The sequence below is a fragment of the Camarhynchus parvulus genome, chromosome 12 (genome assembly GCF_901933205.1).
Source record: "Camarhynchus parvulus chromosome 12, STF_HiC, whole genome shotgun sequence".
Lineage (NCBI taxonomy): Eukaryota > Metazoa > Chordata > Aves > Passeriformes > Thraupidae > Camarhynchus > Camarhynchus parvulus.
The window spans coordinates 16,108,264-16,131,819 of record NC_044582.1 but is presented as its reverse complement, the minus strand read 5'-3'; the positions used below and the strand labels follow the sequence as shown (position 1 = coordinate 16,131,819).

Here is a 23,556-nt window from a genome sequence, read left to right as displayed (position 1 = left end):
TTTACTGAGTTAAGTCATTTATAGCTTCAAATAGTTGGAGAGAAAAATCAGCAAAACCACACTTAAACTTCTTGTTGTTACTTTTCAAGATAAGCATTTTTAAAAAAATGCTTTTTATCTTCTTATCTTACAAATTACCCTTTTTCTTTCATAGATATTTCCTAAATTTTACTTTCAGGAACACACTGGTCATGACACTCTTTCACTATTAACTGAAGCAATATAAACTATTTTAATACAAGTTTTATAAAAATCAAACTACCAGTCATAAAATATCAGAGTCTTGCAGAAAATGTTATGAGAAATGGTCTGTTATTTTAACAAGTTTCTTGGGAATTAGGAAAAGAAAAATAAAAATCTACAGTCTTCCTGGTAAACTGAGATATGAGATAATCTTTCACCAAGGTGCAGTAATACTGAGGCTGAAGGTAAATCTAGATTCTTCAGTTACAGTCAGCTTGAAAAGCATTAATCCTTCTCTCCCACACTCCCTGGGAATGGAACTACAGGAGGATGCCCTGTGTTGGACAGGGAGACTTGGTTCCCACCTCTCCCTAAGCCCATGCCAATATTTTTGGAAGGTTTATCAGCAGTGCATTCTGCTAATTGCTCTAAATGAGTTATAGTTCCAGTTTCACACCCATTTAGTGCTGCCAATGCTCAGAGTCATTGCAAGGGAAGGCAGCATAAGGTCCACAAGACAAGACCATAATTTCAAAGTGGTGTGAGGCCAGAAAGTTCTGGATTTAACAATCATATAATCAGGATAGGTAGGTTGAACTGGAGGCCTCATTTAGGCAGGAGTGTTGATAACAGAGTGATGCCATCTCTGCATTGGCCAGCAAGGGCAGGTGCCGGAGGAGGATGGTGGTCGAGCTTCTGAAATTTACTTGCACCTTCCCTCTTCTCCCTTTACTTTCATCCTGTGTCAGTCCTCTGAGAGTTCAAAAAAGCCCTTAATCATGTGGAAGGATTTGCCCTCCAGTCCCTAGTTTGCCTGGCTGTGGCCCGTTTTTGCACAGAACCATAACAAAACAAGAGTGAGGTGCCCAGCAGTGGGGTGTTCAGTGACATGGTCTGAGGAGCACTGAGCTGACCTTCAGGCTGTGGAGCAGTTACCAACAGAATGATGACAGGCCCTCTGCAGACTGAGTTTTGTGAGTTAGATAGAAAAGGGACTCATTTTACCCCTGATCAGCAGCACTGGTGAGCAGCTTTGCCTTACAGTGCACCTGGGAATTACCAGCTTCAGGGTCCAGCACCAGGGCAAGATCTGCATTCCCCACCATTTAATGCATGTACAGCTCCATCAAAACAAATTCATTTCACCTGAGGGATACACTTCAGGTTTTGAGTGTGATGGACCCAAATGCTATCCTTTTGTTGTTGTTGATTATGCTGTTATTTTACTCATTATAGTTTTGTCAGCGTTAGAGATAAGTGTAATATCTTCTAAAGTAATTTTTAATCAACATTTTGGAAAGAAACAGGTCAAATGTGTTTTGTGTTTGATTGCAAATGCCCCTTAGCAGAAGTCTTGAAGTTCACTCTTAGCATTTCCATCACAAACACACTTCAAAAAGCACAGACAAGGTAGAAGTCTGCTCGCATTTTGCTTTGTTTAAACCATCTTGACAAGATCATTTTTTGCCATTATAAATAGTGAAATTGTGCTGCTGAGTAAAACACAAACACAGGAACATACCCCTGTCCTTAGCTAGTTGTTAGCTGGAATAGGATATCCATTTTGCTACCTTTGAGTGGGGAAACATTTTAGGATAGCAACAGGGCTGTGATGAGTCTAGAGAAGAAAACGAAGGCAGCTGGCCATTTTCAGTGCAGTGAAAATGCTGCTTGGGTCTGTTTTCCTGCAGCGTCCATTGACACATGGATTCTAAACCTTTCTAGTGCACAGGCCAACCAGGCACGGAATGGGAGGGCTGTGTTTTGGCTGCCTCTTGCACTGCCTGTGACTGGCTTCCTTCTCCTTTGTCCTTGGTCTGTCCAAAATCCTGCTGCTGAAGTGCTCTCCCGTTCCTGTTGAATGCCCTCGCTGGGTTTTCATTTTCCCATTCCTGATTCTTGTCTTTATTTTTTTTGTCTGGCTTTTCTCCCATACAATTTCTTCATCACCTGTGTTTCTAATGCCTTTCCTCTTGCTCCTTGGTCACTGCCTTGTCTGGAGCCCCTTCTGGCCTCTGCTTTCTGTGCTTCCCTCCTGCCTTTCCTGCTGGTATAGTTCTAGGATTTAACCTCTCCAGGGCAAGCTGTGTGTCTTGGTGTCCACATTTGCAGGGCTTGTACCTTCCTCTGGATGTATTTTTGGTGGAACCATAGTTAGGCACTCGCATTGTGCATCCAGAGGTGAATGAAGTCTCACAAAATAAGGTTTATCATGGAGAACTGGATGGCTGTCTGAAAACTCCCACCTTGCAGAGCTTTCCAAATGGGTATAGGAAGAAAGAAGGAGGCTTCAGATGGGACTGTGTTGTGTTCCTCAGGCCCGTGTACAGAGCAGATTCTTACCTCCATGCCAGAACTGTCCTTGCCCAACAACACTATCAGTAGATCAAGAGCATTTTCCTGCCTGTTGACTATAATTCCCATTTCTGGACCATCTACACTCCAGTGATTGCCACCAGTGAGAATTTGCTTCCGCCAGTGGCTGAGCAGTCCCCCATGGTTTCTTTTGTTTGACCCCACTGACCAGAGGGGCTACTAGTGACACTCTAGCTTTATATCACTACTGCTTCCTGACCTAAGGGAAAAACAGTTTAAAGAAATTCTTCAGATTTTTTTACTTCTCTTCAGTGCTTTGAAACCGAGAGACCTCTATTTTTCATAATTTAAACTCCTGCCTAACTGGGTGAGTGTTTGAATTCCTAGACTATGACAAAATGCTAGCGTGTGTCTGCCTGAAATGTCGAGAGGATCTTTAATAACCTCCATCCACCAGATTCGGCGTTAAAAGCATTGCTGAGACGATGAGTGGAAACACTACAAACAAGGACCTGGCAGTGGGAGGGAGGTGCCCCTCTCCCTCGCTGTGGGGGCCGGAGGAAGCCCGGCAGGGTGTGCCCTGTGCTGCCCGGGTGCCATCCCCTCCTGCTGCCGCGCCGGGGCTGGCAGGAAGCTCTCAGGTGCCTGCCTTTTATTTATTTTGGCTACGAGTTGTTGTTCTTCTGCAGTAGCCTGCAGACCAAAATTTAATGCACAGATGACCCCGCCAAGCAGCCCGTGTGCCCGGAGACTGCTAGGAATGAGGGATTGCACAACAGAGCTGCGCCGAGAGCACAGCTATTTCTTGGCTTAATTTGTTCTGTATGAAGCACAGCAGCTGAGGGTGAGCCCTCTCCTTTCTCTGGAGAGGTTCTCAGAGGACTCTCAGAGGCAGAAGTTCCTGCTGCAGCACTGAGATAAGAGCCTGTCGCTGCCCTCAGCTCTCCTGTGAAGTGTCCAGCTCAGATCAGGATGAGATTGCAGGAGATCTGCCATAGGTGTCAGGTTTTCTCTCTTGCCATTGAGGTTTTTGACCAAAAGAAGAGGAGCCATTTGAAAAGTGCAATGACACCATTTTTTCCCTTTATTTCATTCCTGTCTTGGAAACTTCAGTGCCAGGTTTTATCCCATCATGGCACAATCTCAAACCCCTCGCCTTGCAAAGAGCAGGACAGCCTTGGCCATAAGGCTGTGAGTGGAGATTTATGATCAACTCTCCTTTTATATACACTTAGCCCCACTTTACTGCTACAAACAGATGATGGTGATAAGGTGGGCAGGTTGTTTTAAGTTTTGCTGGAATGTGAGCACAGTTTTCCTTTTGGCACCAGGAATCTGGCTTGTCTAAAGCAAAAACTAAGCTCTGCAAAAACTGGCATTTGTAAGAACCTGATTCAGGTCCTCTTGGAAGCAGCAACCTTTATGTTCAGCATGCAGGTTAACAACACCCCTTTTTCATTAGTATTCTTAATATCTTTCTACTGTAATTTTTTTTTTTGAAGAGCAGCTGGAAAAAAGTCCCATTCACACATTGAAAAAAAAATTCCTTGTTTCCAAAAATAGTGAAATTTAGTGTCTGTCCAGTGCATTGAAAGGCTTTGGGAAGCTGACCAGGCTATGGATGCATACCAGTGATCCAGAGATTCCAGCTGTGTGGGTCTCAACCATAAAATACAAGAGACATAGAGAGCAGGGGCTTCACCCCAACTCTTGGGCCTCGAGTGGCTGATGTGAAAGGATGACAGCATGAGTCCTGTGGCATTGGGTGCCCAGGGATGAGTGGTTTGGGGTGATAACTGCTGCTTTCAGCCTTTCCCACCCCACTGCCCTCAGCCAGAGGGATGCTGGCAGCTCCCACAGCAGGTCCTGCCCCATGCTCAGGGTGGCCCTGCTCGGGTGCCCAGCCTGGCTTCCCAGGGTGACCCGCCGAGGGCTCTGCCACCTCCTCAAGTCAAATCAAGGTGCTTTTGGACCCAAGGCTGCCTGCAGAGCCGTGTGGAGGTGCCCCATGTGGTTAACCACCCCAGCTGTGCTCGTTGCATGTGCCACAATGCCTGTGGTTGACGTAAAGCCGCAGCCCATCTGTGCCGCTTGTTCTGTGCTCTGAGAGAAGGAAAACGCATCCTAGACCCGCTGCCTTGCTTTCCTTCTGCTGAGCCTCCCGACCTGGAGTGGGGCTGGTTAATAAACATGATTCACTGTTGTCTTTTAGCTGTCAAGGCTGGAGTGAAACTCTTGGTGCCAGCAGGTCTAGCTCTTCTCACTCGAGGGCTAATGCATTTTGCTTTGGGAAATGGTGACACCCAGCACCACACATTGGCTTTACCTCACGAATAGCCCATATACAATTTCCAAACTACTCAGCAATAAAACTCTTCTGTCTCATGCCTCGGTGCCAGCTGTTTAATTAGAAATAAGCAGAGGCTGGGTTTTATTTGTACGACTAACAGAGGATATTTTTTTTTCTCTCCCCTTCCAGCTTGCAAAAGATAAAGAGCGCCTGCAAGCCATGATGACACACCTGCATGTGAAGTCGACTGAACCAAAAGCCACCCCTCAGCCCGTAAGTACTGAACTGTGCTGAAAGCAAAAACCAAACCTCACAACAAACCTCTTTCCTGTTCCTCACTGGAGCCCACCCTGTGGAGCCTGGCCCATTTCAGAGCTGGGTGTGGGGAGGAGATGGGAAGTGCAGCTGGGTTTTGTCATCCCCCTCTCTTCGGGGAGTTTCAAAGTCCAGTTTGGTTCCAAAGCTGATGCATTGGGCCTTTTTCTGGCCGCATGTTAGTCGCTTTGTATCAGTCTGACTTGGATGAAATCTTAGGAAGTGTTAGGAAGGAGTTGTAATTAAATTATATGTAGTATATTTATTTTGTTTTCTCCTGGTCTGACAGACATTTACTGTAGAAGTGACTCTAACTGCATGTTCTGATGATAATCACGGTTACCCGGTATCAGGTTTTATACTGTTGAAACTGAGAAGGGAAACCTCCTCTACCTCAGATTGCTCTTTGAAGAAGGGGGAGTAGGGGGGAACAAGTGGCTTTGCAGCCCAAGAAAACTCCTGGTTACCCCTAAACCAAGGAAAATCCCCCATCTCCTTCACTGACTGAAATGACTCTTCTTCAGCTGTTGTTTTCTATCAGCCTCTTAATGCTGAAAGTGTTCCTGGGAGCTTCCAATGATTATTCAAAATGGAGAGAGTGCTTTGCTTCTTGATTTTAAGATTTGTAAGATTTAAAGGTACACTGGCTTTATTTGATTTTGCTTTGAGTCATTGTGTGAAAATTAATTGAGCGTTGACAATCTATAGTTAGTACCAGCAATTTTAATCAATATGCAATGATGCAGCATAATGACAAAGTATTGGTTTATCTGTTTTGACTGATTTTTTTTCTATAAATAAAGCAAACACACACCCATATATGTGTGATTTATGGTGATAGAAATAAAAAGGAGTCAGACTATTAACCCAGCAAATATGGTAGCCTGCCAAGATGCAGTTGGTAGACAAAATTAATGTCTGAAACAGAACACATTACAGAGATAGAGAACATAAAATCATTAAACACTTCGCGCACACATTTTTACTAGAAAAGGATTTCTCAGTTTCCATGTAGTTGGAAATAAATGGCTGCAGAAGTGCATAGGGAGGCTACTAGATAGAAAATTGCAGGCTATTGAGTAACACTGGAGCAGATGTCATAGTCAACGGGAAACTTCCTTGCCTTTTTGGAGAGAGTTGAGTGGTAGGTACAAAGCCTTCCATTTAAGCTGTTGAGATGCCTAAAATTGCTTGGTCTGGTGGACACCAGCCCTCTAGAGTAGAAACTACTGGCAGTGTCTATAAAAATAGCATTCTTCTAGTTCCTCACATCCATCCCAGCCCGAATGCAAATGCTTCAGCGCATTGTTGGCAAAGTGTGTAGACCCAACAGAATGGGGAGGAGGTTTGGTTTCTATAGCTCTTACTGGATTAAAAATTAAAACAGCGGAATAATCTGGGAGTCTCAAAGCACTCTGCCTTGAAGCCTTTCATAACAGCAGTGCCCCTCAGGAGGAAGGATTACAAACTGAAGGGAGGAAATCATCAGAAGGCGAGCGGTGTTTGGCAGGGCTGCTGGTGATCGATGCCGGGCCGCCGAGGGCAGGGAGCTCTGGAGGGTCTTGTAGGCTACAGAGATACCAGGGTGTCGCCATGAAGATTAGTGTTAACAGCTAATAAACAGGGAAAAGCAGAGGAGAAAAACACGTGAACGCAGGGGGAAAAGGGCTGTCTTGATTAGTATTAAAAATGTTTTACATTCTGGAAAATTATAGCTTTGTTGGGGACCTCCTACTAAATTTATTTTTAACTGCTCTATTGAAAATTCTGTACCACTAGTCAACATTATCTCTCAGTTGCTCAGCACAGTGTTTCTTTATTAAAAGAAATAGGCATGAATATTTTTGACTGAAAAATTAATAGCTTTTGAATTCATACACAGCAGGTTTTCTTTTGCAAAGAAGTCCAATATCGCTGCACAGCACTTCTATAACCATTTATTTAGAGTCCAAGTCAAACCTTTGACAGCTAGAGCAGTGTTACAAGCCAACATAAAGAACTCCAAGATGTAAACCAACAATAGGCAGTCTGTGTGAGGTTTGCCATTGTCAAATACATAGATTGTTTGGATTAGTTTATGTAAATGTACTGTTGTATTACCCTTTGGAAAAAAAAAGATCACATTTGTGTATGAAAAGTGGTTTCGTTCACAGGCAGCATTATAAATTCCTTATCCTTTAACTTACATGTTAGAAGTAAAAATTGGTGCCTGACAGGCCTATATTGTGTGGCACTCTGTTGTTGGATTGAAACTGCCTTCTTTTCATTTATTGAAATATAGAAAAATTTATTATAGATACCATCTGATAAATCAGAAATTATTAAAATATGTATAGGTGAAGCATTTGAAAATTAATTATAAAATGTAGAAGTATAGTGTTTTGCATAAATTGTGCTTTCCCAGTGAAAAAAATACACAGGCGTTGCACAGACTCTGCTAGACCCTCGTCCTTTCAACTCAGTGGGATAGGACTTTGGTAAAAAGATCTGATGACCATTATTGCACTGCAAAGTAGTCTTTACATCCAGTAATTAATTTTTTTTTCTGCCAACATAACTAATGCAAGGTGTGTGTTAGAACTAATATATTACAGTACTTCGGTGATTTTAAAGGAAAAAGCGTCTGCAAATCCAAACATAGCAGTGAGTTGGGATTTAAAATTACAGCCTTTTCATGACTGAGAAAATGTTTTTATTCTGCTTAAAGGATCTTAATGCTTGTTTTAAACTATTTTGTTACTGGCAGGTAAGAGGGTACATGAGCATCTGTGTTAACCACAGGCCGTGTGTAATCCACACTGACCACTTGTGCCATCTTTACCTTCTGGGCTTCAGACAGTAGTTGAGTGTGTGGTGTTGGACCAGTTGGACCACAGCCAAGTTCTTCAGGGTTGTGCCTGAATTCAAAACTCACCCAGCTCTGGGGAAGGGTTGCTTGTCTGATTTAGGCATGTCCTTCCATCCCGTCCCTACCTTTGGGTATCTTTAGCTCTTTGCAGTAATTTTGAGCTTGGCAGGGGTGGTGGAGTGGCCCCTGCATTTCAGCCCACCAAGAAATCTGCTCAGTAAAGCTCTCTAGTCCTACTAAAGTCGATGAGATTTAAGCACATTCCTGTGTGGCGTAGTGGTGGTGGCCCAAATCACTGGCAGACTCCGTGGGCAGGGAGGTGCTGTCGGTGTCTGGTGCTGCTCCCCAGGGGCTGCTGGGCAGGCAGGAGGGGGTCTGGGCTGCAGGGGAACATCCCAGGAAGTGGGGCAGTGCTCAGGATCCCCTTTAAAAACACCCAGCTTTACAATGGAAATGCTCAACAGCAGCAGTTCAAAAGAAAAAGGAGCTATCTCAGAGCTCAGCACTTGGAGCAGGCAGCGCTGTTCCATCCGTGCTACACGTGTTGTTTTGGTGGGGCTGAGGGGCCTGAGTAAAGTCAGAACAAAGCCATGAGGCAGAATGAGCTGTGACGTGTTTTGGTAAGGTGAACTTTTTTTCAAGGTAAAAAAACAAAACCACAACACAAAAGCCGGAACAGCGATTTCTCAAGAACTGTCATCCTGGTTTTGCTATTAAGGTACCCCCCCGACACGCTGTTTTCATCGGTGTTAGCCATCAGCATAATAGCTTCAAATGGAAATGTGCTTTCTTCTGGGAGGATTAACTTGTGTCGAAGTTCATAGGAAGGGAAGGAGAAGGAAAAAGCATCAACCAACAAGTAATTCTTCATACTAGGCCCTATAACTATCTTTTAAAAATAGACAGAAAACTTGAAGGCCCTTCTGGCACTTTAAATAAGATGTACTGGTAGATATCCCTTCTTTAATGTATTTTTTTTACCATAACCATAGCAGTTATGATTGTTTTGAAATACTGTTTTTAGCAACTGTAATAACAAAGCATTAAAAAAAAAAGTCTTTTAACTGTTGAGGTAATGACTGAGCATTTTAGCTGCTGTAGCCATACTTTATAGTTTGAAAAAATAACGATATGCAGCAATAAAGAGAGATTCTCAAGCACAACAAAAGCTGTTTTTATATACTGGTTTTCATTAAGTCTCACTCCTCAGCTTCAGTTTCCTTAGTATTCCTGCCAATAACAACACCTGCTAAGTGATTGCTGCCTGCCAGGCTCTGCATCCAATACACTGATGTGTCCAGGCTGAAACAGGGAGAGGAAGACACAGCAATGAACAAAGTTCTAGGCCCAGTATTCACTTTCTCTTTCTCACCCTCAATGTCAAGAAAAGGAGTTTCTTGTCTAAAGTATTTCAGTCCCAGGAGTTCCGTGCAGATAAGTCCCCAGCCCCAGATGGGCCCGGAGCAGCAGCACCCATTGCAGGGGAGTCACTGGGTATGGCCTCACTGTGACCCTTAGCAACTTTTTTCCCCCCTTCTTAAAAGAGTTTCACTGCTATTTCATGTGCAGCCACTATTGTCATGTAAAATATTTACACAAAAAGAAATCAGACTTAGTCCTAATAGGAGAGCCACTAACTGGAAAGCTGGTTTTTTAAACTGGGTAATAGCATGGGTTACCTTTGCCTTGTTTATATCTAAAGAAAAAAAGCAAATGACTCTGTTTTCACCTTTAGTAGGGAGACATGACTGTTTCTTGAAAGGGAAGGTTAATAATAAAGTCCTAAGCAGGATATTGAGTGCTGAAACAGTTATGGCGCTTATGAATGACCAAGTCAAAAGAGTGTAAGGAAATATTCTCAAAAACCAAAACTGAACAAAGCAATCAAAAAAGTTCAGTGATTGAATTTGCAGAATTTTATGACTTAACAACTGTTGTGAGATTTGGTGTGTTTTCTGTTAGGTTTTTTTGGTGGGTTTTGGGGTTTTTTTTAAATTATTATTTTTGGGTTTGGTTGTTTTTTAAAGGCTGGAGGAAATCCTCCCTCCCCCCCTTCCCAGGACAAATATTACAAAAACATTTTAACTCCTTGGTGCAGGGGTGAACTCTGAGTGCCCACATTGCTGCAGTGCAAGAGTTCTTGCTTGTTGAAGTGCTCAGTCTGTGGCTTGGGTTCCCTCCCCTCTGCCAGCAGTGATACTCATCCAAAAATTACAGTATGTGGGAAACAGCCTGTGTACAAAATACCAATGCAAACAACTTTTCTAATCATAGTAACTTGTTTTTAAATAGCAAATGCAAACAGGCAGAAACCATGTAGAGTTTCCATCAGGAAAAGAAACCCTCCCAGCCCAGTCCCTCCCTGATCTTTGCCCTGCACAGTCATCCACAGCCGCTTCCACGTTTCTAATTGACGCCAATATTAAGATTTAATAGTTTACCATTCAGATTAATAATTCAAGATGGCAACAAAACCAACACCATTCATAATTTGTTATTCTGCTCTAATTCACAACCGATTTTTCAGCCTTGGCGCTATTGACGCAACAAAGGAAGCGGCAGCGAAAGGCTGTGGAGGGAGTGCAGCCCTCTCCTCCCTCACCCTGGCTCGGGTTTGGGGAACCCAGCTGGAAGAGGAGAGTGTCATCAAATAAAACACGGAAAACGGAAAAACTTCGCTAGCGATGGACAAGGTCGTGTTTCATTAACTTGTTGGTTCAGGCTCACAAATGGTCGTCGGAGGTGAAACGCGGCAGACTCACTGCGTTCCAGCTTTTTGTTCTCTCTTTCCTCACAGACTGCAGTCATGTTTAATTTGGAAACTGGGCTCCTTTGGCAAATTAGCAATTAGAACAATTTTGTGGGAATATGTATATGTGTCATTAGGTTTCCTGCAAATTAATAGCGAGAGCAGAGGTCAGGCAGAAATTTTCCACTTGACTGCAGCTCCTCTGTTGAGATTTGGCACTTTGTTTTGGAACGGCCACAGCTGCTCAAAGCCACAGTCTTCCTTTAGGAACTGTCTTTTAATTAGTTTACCTCATAGCCATTATTACAAATATTACTGCCTCCCCTCCTTGAAATAAAATTACTGTTTCTACAAAATATTCCGGTGACATCTTGCACCACTGCACATTGATGGTGGGGTCACTTGGATGCAGCGTTTAATCATTAGATCACCTCCATAAGCATCTCCTAATTAGAGTCCTTACAATACAATTTTATCTGGTAATTAGCTGAGATTGGCTGCTTCCTCTGTAGCTTATTAGTGGCAGCCCAGCAGTGGGTGTGAATCACAGTGTCATTTGTCAAGCCTGTTAAAGCCCCCCACCTTTGCTCGTCCTCTTCTGTGTTTATTCCTCGTCGCTACCTATGCTGTAAAGCCTAAAGAAATTTAACTCGATTCAGATTCTTTAAACAGGGAATGCTGACCTTTGTGGATCCTTTCTCAAGCTTCCCTAGTAGAAACAGATTAAATGTTAAGTTTTTACATGCTGAAAAAGGAAGGGGGCTCTTTTGAAATGGAGTAGTTGGGAGCCGTAATGATGAAGCAGGAGCAGTGATCTTTCCAACAGGAGGGCCCGGCTGCCGAGCCTGCACTGAGAAGGGCACTTAAAATTGATGCAGATTTCCTCGCAGTTATTGGACTGTTAAAATGTCCATTTAGAAACTGAGATAAAATACAGTAGATTTAATTTCATGGTGAGACCTGTCAGTTGCACTATTATTATCATCACTGGTCCTTTTATCATATGTAATAGATGGATAGATGGATAACAGGGAGACATTACTATATATATGTCCCTAATCAGTGTCCTTAAATCAGGCCAGTCAATGAGCAGACTGGGTGGCACATGGTGGCAGTGCATGGCACTGGGGGGGTTAAAACTCCAGACTGCAGGTAGTGGTTCAGGCTGGAGCGGGGATCAATATCTGCATTTCAGCACCTTCACCATCCCTCTCTGTGTTCACGCTCCCTGGCTTTGCCACGAAGTGTTAAATATTTCCCACTGCAAGGCAAGGGAATTTGTAAGCCCCTGCAGGGAAAGGTGTGTGTTTGCAGGTCTGCTGCTCACCACCTTCTTCCCTTGGAGCAGCAGCATCAGGGCTATGCCAGGAGTTTGTGGCTAGGGTTTCCCTCAGCTCCTTCTCACTGTCAGGAAGGACAAGCAATCACAATTTATCTTCCCTCAGCTGAGCCCTTTCTGTGGGCAGTGGGCTTTTTGTGTTGGTATCCTCTCTGTAATACTACAGCTCTTTATTTTCCACTACCTTTGTTTGGGATAAATCCTATTATTTTTTAAAAGAAAATTATTTGTGGCTATTAATTCATATGAGGGATGCTAATAGGAGTTTTCTTATCTGGTTACTTTCATACAAGGAAAATTAATACAGTGCCTTATGGATAAACATGGGATTTTGGGGGCATAGCTGTGTCCTGTGCCTTGCCTTCATTTCAGAAGGTTTAATGTCTAGCAAAAAAGGAATTTTAATCATGAACAAAAGTTGTAAAATTCTGGCCCTGTTAAATTCAGTAGGAATTTTGCTACCGACTTCAGTGGGGTCAGGATTTCACCAATATTATTCATGAAGGGAATGAAATGTGGAAGTAGTCAAAGGGCCCTTTTCTTGGTTGTCTTCTGTGATGTTGTAGTTAAGGGATTGGATTGTTTGTTTAAAATACTTCAGCAGCAGCAACCTATTGGGATGGGGCATCATCTTTCAAAGGACGTTGTGGGGCAGAAAGAAAGGGTTGGGGAGGAATGTGGATGCTGGTTATATAAATATGTTGTGCATCGAAAACAGTTGGGTTGGAGCTGGGTTTGATACCCAATCCTGGAGGCAGGTGTGTTTTACAGCCTGCTGTGGCACACTGCCACACCAGTGGGGCCAGGCTTCATGCAGGTAACACCAATGCCTTCCGTCCTAGGAGGGAAAAACAGAGTGGTGCCACTTGTGCTGGGCTGAATGCTCACAGTATTTCATGCACTGTGATTAATTAAATTATTCCAGTGTTAACCTACTCTGGGCTTTGCTTTTAAAATGGGTGAACAGAGAGGAAAAAAAAAAGAAAAGCCGAAATGCTGAAGAGAGAGATTGTGTTTCTTCCTAGCATGTCCCTAGGAAAGTCTTGTCTTTTATTTTAAGCCTGATGCCTTCAATGAAATATCCAGGAAGACTGATTAGAAGCCATGCATAATGATAGCATGGAAATCAGAGAGGTGTGGGATTTAGACTGTGAAACAATGAAACTTGAAGTAAAATATTAAAATGATCATGTACTGTGCGAGATCTTCCATTAAGATTTAGATAAAAATTCATGATTTGTTCTTTAGGCAGCAGGCTATGTTGCTCTGTTTTTTAAACCTATTTGGAGATGTATATATGTAATTATTATCTATTTCCCTTTGCTGGCTCTTAACAGAGATGTTACAGCAGCACTTTGTGCTGAAGCTGCAGTGTCTGCTCGTAACTGAGGGACACTCCAGTATCGAGAGTTTCCCCTGCAGCCCTTAACCATCCAGAAATGCTGTTTGTAACGACCCCCTCGTCCTTCCCTCTGCAGCTGAATCTGGTATCGAGCGTCACGCTGTCCAAGACCGCGTCCGAGGCGTCTCCGCAGAGTTTACCTCATACTCCCACCACCCCGACTGCGCCCATCACTCCCGTCACGCAGGGACCGTCGGTCATCACTACCACGAGCATGCACAACGTCGGGCCCATCCGGAGGCGGTACTCGGACAAGTACAACGTCCCCATCTCTTCAGGTAACGGGGTTCTGCTGGCACAGCCCCCGCCTTCGCCCGCGGCCCGGCGGCATCGGGCTGTGATGATAACAGAACAACTGCTCTTATTTAGCAGATATTGCCCAGAACCAAGAATTTTATAAGAACGCAGAAGTTAGACCACCATTCACGTATGCATCTTTAATTAGACAGGTAAGCTGAGCCAAACACGCGCGTCTGGATTAGGGAAAAAAGTATATCTTCCTATATGTGCTGGATTAAATAGATTTTCAAACCTTTGGATGTAAGCGTGCTCAAATGCTCAAACCTTTACTATAAGGGTTTTTAGAACTGCAATATATAACATAATTGCTTTTGATTAAGTATTACAATACGATGTGATTATTAGGAAATTCATTTCACACAACAGTGAAAATGAGCCTGTTTAAAGATGGCAAGTCAATTATCACAAGCTACAGTAATCTCTGATCCCTAGAATTAATCTGAGCTCTAAATAATTACTGAGCTTTAATCAGCTAGTGAAATGTTTTGCATTTCTCTTTGATTCTGCTTTATGAATGACTAATAAATTAATATTTCTGTAAGGAAACAGAAATAAAAACTCAAAACAATTAGATAATTCCATTTTGAATTTTGCCATTGAACTGTTAAATACAGCCATTAATCTTAGTTCATATTGTGAAAACCCTCCTTTCGATTTCTTGCTCCAAATCTCTTCTTTTTCATTCTTCCTTTCTTCCCTTTTTTTTTTGTATCTGGCAAAGTAAAACTGTGAGCGTGTTTTGTACTGGTGTGCTGGTAACTGATCTTGCAATCGCTTTGCTCCACAAGGCCATCCTGGAATCTCCTGAAAAACAGCTAACACTAAACGAAATCTACAACTGGTTCACGCGAATGTTCGCCTACTTCCGACGCAACGCGGCGACGTGGAAGGTAAGGCCGAGCCCACCTCCTGCCTTTGCTCTCTGCCATGTACAGAACAGACCTTGCTGATGACAGAAATTGTCCCGACGTGGGGACATGAAAAATTTAGATCGGCAGTTGTGACACGCGCCGGGTGCCTTATCTGCAGGAACAATTTGATATTTGGCAGAAAAAATTCCTCTGCCTTTGAAAACCGCTAATTGAATCCCCATTATTGGCTTTTATGTTCTGTGATTATGCCATGAGTTCCTCTGTGTGGTTGCTACGAGCAGGGAAACTCAGGCTCTTCAGCCGGAACATATTAGAAAATTAAAAAAAAAAAAAAGAGGTAAAGTTCTCATGTCAGTAGAAGATATACTGTTCATCTTTTTAGCTGTGCAGGTTTTAATCACAACCATTTTTTTCCCTAGGATCTATAGATCAGTGGATTTCTTTCCTCAGTCGATTGACTCTTAACTACATAAACAGCTGTTATAAACTTCCTCTCTTTTTTTTTTAATCACACAGCAGAAGCTTACTGAATCTAATATGCAAGAAGCAAGCTCCTCAATGAGAAATGTCTTTAACAGAAAAAGATGTGGGGTTTTGCACTTTTATTTCCTTTGATAATTGTCACACATACTGTTAGATGAGAGGTTTGGGGAGTTGATTTTATTCTGTATTTTGGGGGGCCACTCTTTCACTTTAAATACACGACTTTAATAGTCATATTGACTTCTGAATCCAGTGCAATCACAAATTAATGATTCATATAACTGGATGTTGTGTTGCTGTAAAAACTGTACCCCGTTGCTTGGAATCTCTCTTAATCCAGACAGCACTGTTGTTCTCAGACAGCTTCAAATGACCAGGTAGGATGAATAGGTCCCATACATGCTGTTCCATCAGCTCTTTCTGTTTTTCCTGTCCCAGCCTGCATTTAAGATTAATTCCTTCAGCGGATGGAGCTAAAATTGGTGCTTGGAAGTTAGCTTGGTTTTTAGTGGCATGGTTTTCGTTTCATTCAGACCCCAGCACAATTTTGTACATTTTTAACCCTGGTCTAGAAGCTCTTAAGTTCAGGAAAACTTTCTGTGATTGCTGCTTTGATTCTTCCCTGCAGTTGGAAAACATGAGCAGTGTTCAACTTTGCAGCTTCCTTACTATCCAGAAAGGAAATTAACTTTCCCTGATTTAAGATCCTTTTAGACCTGCCTGTCTTTTGCTGCTGGAGTGCTTCCAGTAGGGCTTTTCAGCAGCTGCAGGTGTGGGTGCTAAAGTAAAAATCCTATTTAGTTCCAGCAGCAAAGGGAAGTGGAGGGAGGAGTGGAAGAAGGCAGCAGGCAGTCCTGGCTGTATCTCCTGTGAGCCTAGTTTTGGGAATTAGCTTTTGGCATCTCAAAAAACCCTGTCCCGGGAGCCAGTGCAGATACAGAAGAGCATCAGAGAGGCTGAGCTGCAGATTCCCAGGCTTGTGGAAGTGCACTGTGTGTCCCAGGGAGGCAGGTGCCATTTGGCGACACTTCCTTGGACACCTTGACCTTATGTAGGTGTCCAGGTCCTGCCTCATGTAACAGGAAAGAAAAACTTCACCCCCACATCCACCAGCACCAGCAAAATAGACGACTGGTTGGAGTAGTGCAGGATTTTGTGCTGGAGACTGCTCAGATTTCTTCCAGCCCCCAGGAACAGCAGGGATGAAAATGCAGCTCTGGATTGGCATGACGGGAAGCCCACGGGGTGCAGAACGAGCGCAAGGGGCTAATTGCAGAATCAGAATAATTTGAATATATATGTGCCCATTTGTGCTCACCTTCAGCTAATGCTTAGGGGGCATTTGGGTCACTGTTCCCCAAGTTTAGGGTCAGGATTTGGTGTGGACAAGCTTCCCTGAGCCCTATTTCAAAAACACAAAAAAGTGCAAGAATAAAGACCTTTAAAAACTGAACCTCTTTCCCAAAATGCAGTATGGCAGGGCCTGAGCAGTTATTAAAATAACAAACCCTTTCATTTACTACATTCAAGCATGTTCAGGGTAATTTTTCTGCAGAAGTGGCTTGCATACAAATATTTTTAACAAGGTAAATATATAATCTTACAATAATAGCTCCTAATTTTTCTGTTAGCTGATTGCTGGTGCAGCATTGTGAACTGGTTCTGACAGGTCAGAGGCAATGTCTGTTTGCTTGTATTTTTTGGAGTAATTTGCTGGCACAGAGTCACAGCCATGAGGCACAGGCTGCAGGTGTGGCTCTGACACGCTGGGGTATTGTTCACATAAAACTGTTAGATAGCAAGTATCCAGAGGCAGGGGAAACACAACAATTTTTTTCTGGCATGAGTTCTTTAAATAAGTGATCACATGGAAAATAGAAAATTAGGGCAACGCTTCATGGATGTCTTGTAAATATTCAACTTCTCTGTCTCAACATATCCAGCAAGAGCCTTGTCTCACAGCCTTAAACATCAGTTGCAAATGGACTTCAAGAGAACAAGAACAGTCTGTAAAATATTTCTCCAACATTAAATTTATTTAAAGAAAAACACAAATATTCCTGCTCAGCCGTGTCTTTAGAGACTATTTACAAACTCTGAGGACTCCCTTCGCTGGGTTTTGCCGTGTGCATTTGATCAACTGCTGTATGAACCACAAGATCAGCTTTCACTGGGGGAAATAGCGTTATTATTCTTACATTTTGCTCCAGACTTGACAGTGTGCCCATTTTCACAGGAAACTGCCTGAGTTACCCAGATGTGGGCCGGCAGCCCTGTGTCGAGTTGCACTAGTGCAGCACCTACCAGCAGTTGCTGAGCTGGCTGATTTCAGCTCGTAAGGTGTGGGGCGTTTACGTGTTTTTCCTCCACCTCAAAATCAGGGATTTTGCCAAAAATGTCAACAGTATTGAAATCTGGAAGAGGTGGGAGGGAAAAAAAAAACCTATTAAAAAAAATAAGAGCAGAAAGAAGAAAATAAGGGTAGAAGCAAGCAGGCCTGATGGGCAGGTTGACTTTCTGCTAGATTTCTTCCTTGCTGGGAGGAAAAGCATATTTAAGGTTTATTGTTTCACCAGTTCAGAAGCAGATCGATGTGGAAGTGCCTGGATCAGGCACCTACAGCCAGAGGAGATGTGTTTGCAGTCAAGCATCTGCTGAGCAAAAGCAGTTCAAGCCCCAAATCTTCCACTCCTACCAGGGTGGGAGTGTGGGGACTGCACTAGGCATGGCATAGGGAGTTGGAGGGGGAGCAGAAGACTCTTTGTGTTCCCCTCCCAGCACACACACCACCGCCTCCTGATTTACATGACAAATGCTCTGTGCTACCCTTTGTTTGCACAGTGATTTAGACATTCACTGCTAGACCTCCCTTTCCCCATCCAGACCCCATGTTCATGAAAAAGAAAAAGAAGAGGATGATGTCGGAAGGAAAAAAAATCATCGTCTCCTGGTTGCCTAGACCCAGGCCATGTGTTTGGCTGGCTTTGTGCCTGCTAACGAGTCAACCAGATTGACTGAATCAATGGTGCCAGTGAGGATGGAGTTTGTTCGCCTGCAGATTTTCAGCAAATGGCTTCTTCTGTTTGTCCTGTTTCCCAAGCCCCTTTCAGCGGTGCTGGGAACAAGCTCCATGTACAAATTCCTATGAGTTCCATGAACAATGGCTATGTAGAATCATAGAGTCTTCTAGGTTGGAAAAAACCTTTAAGAACACTGGGTCCAACAGTTGTTGAAGGGTATTTGCTCAGGACAACTCCTGAAGCAGGGACGAAGCATAGCACTCCATTTGAGGAGTAACAAAGCTCTCAGCACCCTAGAGCAGGGACAGAAAAGCCAAGAGCTTGCCATGCCTTAGTGAGGTGTCTCGTTGTGTCTCAGCACGTTGGAGGGGTTGGCCATGCTCATCCTTCCCAGCATGGAGCTGCAGGGTGGACATTCAGGCGCTGGATGCCATGAGCACAGGTCCCTCTGGGTGATGAGCTGTGGGGATATTATCACTTTGTTTCAGAGAGCCCTCCTCATGTTTTCACTTGGCAGAGGCTCAGATCAGTCACTACAGTAGTCTGCCAGAAATAGGAGCCAACTTCCATATAAGAGCAAGCCGTGGAGGCAGGAGTTGGTGCCGGCCGGCCGGTGGGGTGCTGCCGAGCCCCCAGCCCGTGCTGTGGGTGTGGAGGGAGGTCCAGCACCTGAATCACATTAGCCCAGCTGTGGGAAACCACAGCAACACCAGCTCCTGTGCCTCACAGCTAAATCCAGTCGACTGTACTTACATAAAACCTTTTCTGTTCTTTCTAACTGCTTTCTTTTCCAGGAGGGGAGAAATTTCTCTTTGCAGGGCGTATATATATTTGTTTTGAAAAAGTCTTAAGAAATGTTCCTCTTGTGTTCTGTATGAAATGTGCTGTATTCTACAACATGCATGCTTAAAATTGTGGCTGTTCTCAGTCACTCTGGGGATAATTGATAAGAATAACGTGAATTTTTAATCTTGGGTTTAAGCTTTCATATTTGTTTTGTCTTTGCAAAATAAGATGTAAAGAGCCGGGGAAAGCGAGCGGGTGTGGGGAGGGGAAGGGGCTTAACATTGCAAAATGAGAACTGTCAAGCTGACTGTGCTGCTGCTGTTCTTGGACAATGATGAGCATTTTCTCATGGAAGGTTTTTGAATGTTTTCTCTTTTATACTTGCTGCAGAATGCAGTGCGTCATAATCTTAGTCTTCACAAGTGTTTTGTGCGAGTAGAAAACGTTAAAGGGGCAGTATGGACAGTGGATGAACTAGAGTTCCAAAAACGAAGGCCACAAAAGATCAGTGGGTATGTCCACCATGTTTGAACTTCTTAGCCTAGCTCGGATCATGCTTACAGTTTAACGTAGAGGCTTTTGGCTGCTAGCTGGTGTTAGACCAACCACAGGTGGTTTCGCATTGTCTCAGTTAAGGGAAACCAAGACAAACATCTCATCACTACTGTTTGTATGCCCACCAGTACCCTGACCCTGCTTGCTTGGTGTTTGTTGCATCACATGCTAGTAGCTTTTAGGTGGCAATGCATATTAACCCTCACAAACCATTTGCTTATGCTTATTGCATTTTATTTTCTTTTTCCTTTTCCCTGTATTTGATGTCTGTTCTGTCCCCGATCCCGTGTCCCTTTGTTTCCACTTCATCTCCTTTGCTGCTGCTCTTGTCCCAGGGTGCCATTCGCACCAACCTCTCACTGCATAAGTGCTTTATCAGAGTAGAGGATGAGTTTGGGTCCTTTTGGACTGTTGATGATGAAGAGTTTAAACGTGGCCGTCATATTCAACGAGGCCGTCCTCGAAAATACTGCCCTGATGAAAACTTTGGCGAGCTTGTTGCACAGTAAGAGCTTTTACTTGCTTTAATTTTTTTTTCTGCTGTTGCTTTGCTTTGCATGATTTACCCATCTCATGTAGACTTGCATTTCACAAAATAGTGTCATCACCTTTGCTGCTAAAGAAACTAAATTTTTGGTTGTTATGTGTATTTTGTGTGTCCTACTCTGATAATCCAAATGCCTGTAGTAAAAACTCTACTCTGACATGTTTGTTAAAGCATTTATTTATGGAGCAATGTAGACTAAGATAATTATCCACGCTAGCACAGATATACTGCTGTAGAAGTGTCAGGAAGACAGATATATGCCAGGAAAGGTTTCAGATAAGTTTTAATTCTGATATTTTCCTTTGCTTTATATTGTATGCTTTGTTTTGCAACTCCTAATCAGAAAAAGTAAGGTACTTACAAGACAGAAATGCTGAATTCACTTTAAAGAGTTTGAAAATGCAAAGAGACCAGCTGTAAAGATTATCAGCAGGCCGCTGTGTGCCTACAACAACCATGCACAAGTATTCCTGGGCTTCCCAGAGGGATTTTCTTTGACCTTTACTCGAAGGCCAACTCTCCTGGATAACTGATCCTTGCTGGTCCCTGTGCAAGGAGCTCAGTTAAGACTCTGCTCACCATAATTTATGCCCATGTGAATAAAATTAAAATAAAAACATGCCCAGTGAGTGATACAACTTTTAGGGGCTATTTTGCATGGGCATTTTTTCTGCCTAGTTTCTATTGCATAATTTTTAAATTTTTTTTTAATCTCCTGATGGAACCAGTGATATTGGGATGCTTCCTAAAGAGAGAAGCCATGTGGTCCCCATTCCTCAAATCTGGCCCCTTATGTAAAGGCGACAAAAATAAGAATCCAAAATAGCACACCAGAATATTTTTTACTAAAAATGGCCTTCAGGCCAGCATGGTGGTTTCTGCCTGTCCTTGAGTATCCGTACCCACGGGCTGCTTGGGGCAATGGTGTGGATAACCCTCACTATTGGCATGGCAGGAAATAACATGGAGCAGATAAATCCTCTCTCATCGTGGTGCCTCCCTCCATTGGGAGAGACTCCCTCCCCTCCACTGGGAGAGACTCCACTGCCAGCGACTTGGAGAGTCATTTGGATGAAGCAGTTTAGAAAGTCCCGTGATGCTTTTGATCATTGCCTCCTCACGATGGACCTTCACGTGGTAACGGGCTCCCAGACACGACGAAAATTGGAGAATTTCTCTTGAACACAGCTAAAATGAGCAGAGATGCCAAGATGTGCCACTAACGCAGGGTAGTAGAACACATGGCGAGGTAACGTCAAGAGATAATGATGTTCTTTATTTAGTAAAGGCAAATATGATAACCATAGCTGAAAACTCAGATATTTTCTTTAAATTAAAAAAAAAAAAAAGAGAGAAACGAAAGAGAGCTCGTGTGGAAAACCAGTCTCAGCTCTAGTTTTCTGGTGGGGGAGGAAGCAATACGTGCTTGAAACGCTGGCACAGAAGTTGGTTGCATTTAACTCTCCTTTTTATGTTTTTCTTATGCAGTAACCCTTCTCTTATTAAAAACATACAGACCAGCCACACCTACTGCACACCTCTCAATGCTGCTTTACAGGTAAGATTAATGACTGTAGCAAATATGCAACAGAGGCGTGTGTCTTCCCCACTCATTTCAAAATATATTAGCCTTGCTCTAATTAGATATTAAATTTTAATTCCGTTAAACTTTTTTCTTAAGTGCATAAAGCATCATAGTCCCTGGAGGCAAACACATATCAGGCTGCTTCAGCATTAGCTAGATGCTTAGCATTTTGAATATTGTGGCAAAAAAATTAAAAGTTCACTTATTAATATTTATCAGCAGTATCATAATTTCCATCCTCTTATTTCAGAATTTCACTTGAGGCAAAAATACCACAAGTGTAATTACTCTAGCACAGCTATTAATGTGCTGAATGATAGGATACTGTGGCACGTGACCTTCTATTGTTCATGGCTTTAAAGAGAAAGCAGATCATTTTTCCCTCTTTCTTTTAAGGGCTATTTTTGCATATCTTCCTATTGTTGGTAAAAAATAAATGGTGCAATTCCTATAGAAAATAAAAGATTATTTTTATTGGTTTAAACTGTAATCGTAAGACAAAAATTCAATTTTTTCACGATGCAAAAATACACAAAGTATGGGTGCAGAATTAATAACTTGCAGCCTAAAAATGTCCATGTCTCCAGCCCTTTTTCCTGTGCCCTTTTTCCCCTTTCAGTAAATTCCTGAGTCAGTCTCAAAAACCCTAGGTGAAGTCAGTGTTCTCTGTATAAATCAAAGATACAAATGCATTACTGTACCCTGATTTGTAATGGGGTCTGTGTGTTTGTCTGGGCGTTCAAACCTGGTTTATATGTTATGAATTAATCCAGGAGGCAACACCATGCATGGTTGCACCCCAGGTGGTTCTTGGGGTCACTTCCCTAGAAGTTCACTGATAGTCATGGGTGTTTGCTTGGGCGGTCATGTTTTGTGGAAGGTTTAGCAGACTTCTCTTTTCAGAACCAAGAAACAAATTATTAGGAGGAAAATGATGTTTTGCATTTCTTTTAATTTTTTGAGTTTATGCAGTAACTCCTGCAAAGCCCAGGAAAGCATGTTTAAATGAAGCAACTGTAAATACCATTCATTAGTAACTTATTTTCCCTTGAGTCTTGTGAAGTGTGATTTTTAAAGACTGCTTTGTCTCCTGAATAGTATTAAGATTACAAGCACATTTTACATTCATGAGGCTGAAAGGCAAAAATGAAATGATCCTGCATTTCTTCACATTGTTAACTATGTGACTAATTTCAATTAATATGCTTATCATATGGAACTGTTCGTGTTTTATTTCTGAAACACGTGTCGTTGTCGTCATCTCCATCCATTCTTGTCTTTTGTGATAACCTCCAAACTGTTTCCATTCCCCACTTTTCCAGAGAGAGCCATGTCCTTGTGCTCCCCCATAGCTGAGCTGATGGAGAGAGGAGCCTGGGCCAGATTTGCTGCCACTGTCACCCCTCTAATAAATGGGGATGAATAATAACCATTGCACTGAACCAGGTCCTCTTTTAGGGTGAAGATTAACCAGCAGGTTCCACACTTCTCCCCCTGCCATTGGATTTTGGAGGCAAAGTCCCAGTGGGATCTATGGGGCTGTAGAAAATCTGGGCAGTTAATGCAGGTGGCCACTACCATGTGGGCAGTTCCGACCTCACTTGGGCAGCAGATTCCTCTAGGACACAAGGCTGCCTTACCTGCCAGGGCCTACATTCAGTTAATAATTGATGGGCAGTGTTTCCCCAGCTTTTGTGGGCTCTGGGAAGGTCTGCTGCTTGCACATCCCCATGAGCACTGTGGGGTCTGCACAGTAAGCTGTGTGCTGCTGGCATGGCAGGCTGTGGTTTCTTTTCCTGTGGGGTGGCAGAGCCTCCCCTCTCCTTCACCCAGACCCTGCTGACATCTCCTCTATCTGTTTTCCCTCGTGGCCAGGGAGAAGAAGCAGCTCTCTCCCCCCTCTGTCTGTGGAAGGTATGGGGACTCCAGCTCTCACCAGTTCTGTCTTTTGCCAGTGGGTCAACAA

At 43.2% G+C, this 23,556-nt stretch overlaps 1 protein-coding gene across 9 annotated transcripts in view; it reads left to right on the top strand.

The window, feature by feature from the left end:
* The window catches only part of FOXP1 (forkhead box P1), a 378,109-nt gene that overhangs the window by 341,652 nt on the left and 12,901 nt on the right, over window positions 1-23,556 (top strand). For 7 of the 9 annotated variants that reach the window (XM_030956498.1, XM_030956504.1, XM_030956497.1 and 4 more), the window contains 6 exons: window positions 4,979-5,062; window positions 13,519-13,720; window positions 13,812-13,891; window positions 14,531-14,632; window positions 19,294-19,415; window positions 21,494-21,563. In XM_030956498.1, coding sequence (XP_030812358.1) covers window positions 4,979-5,062; window positions 13,519-13,720; window positions 13,812-13,891; window positions 14,531-14,632; window positions 19,294-19,415; window positions 21,494-21,563 — 660 coding nt within the window. The remainder of the gene's footprint in view (window positions 1-4,978; window positions 5,063-13,518; window positions 13,721-13,811; window positions 13,892-14,530; window positions 14,633-19,293; window positions 19,416-21,493; window positions 21,564-23,556) is intronic. The other 2 variants (XM_030956506.1, XM_030956503.1) reach the window with 1 other exon arrangement.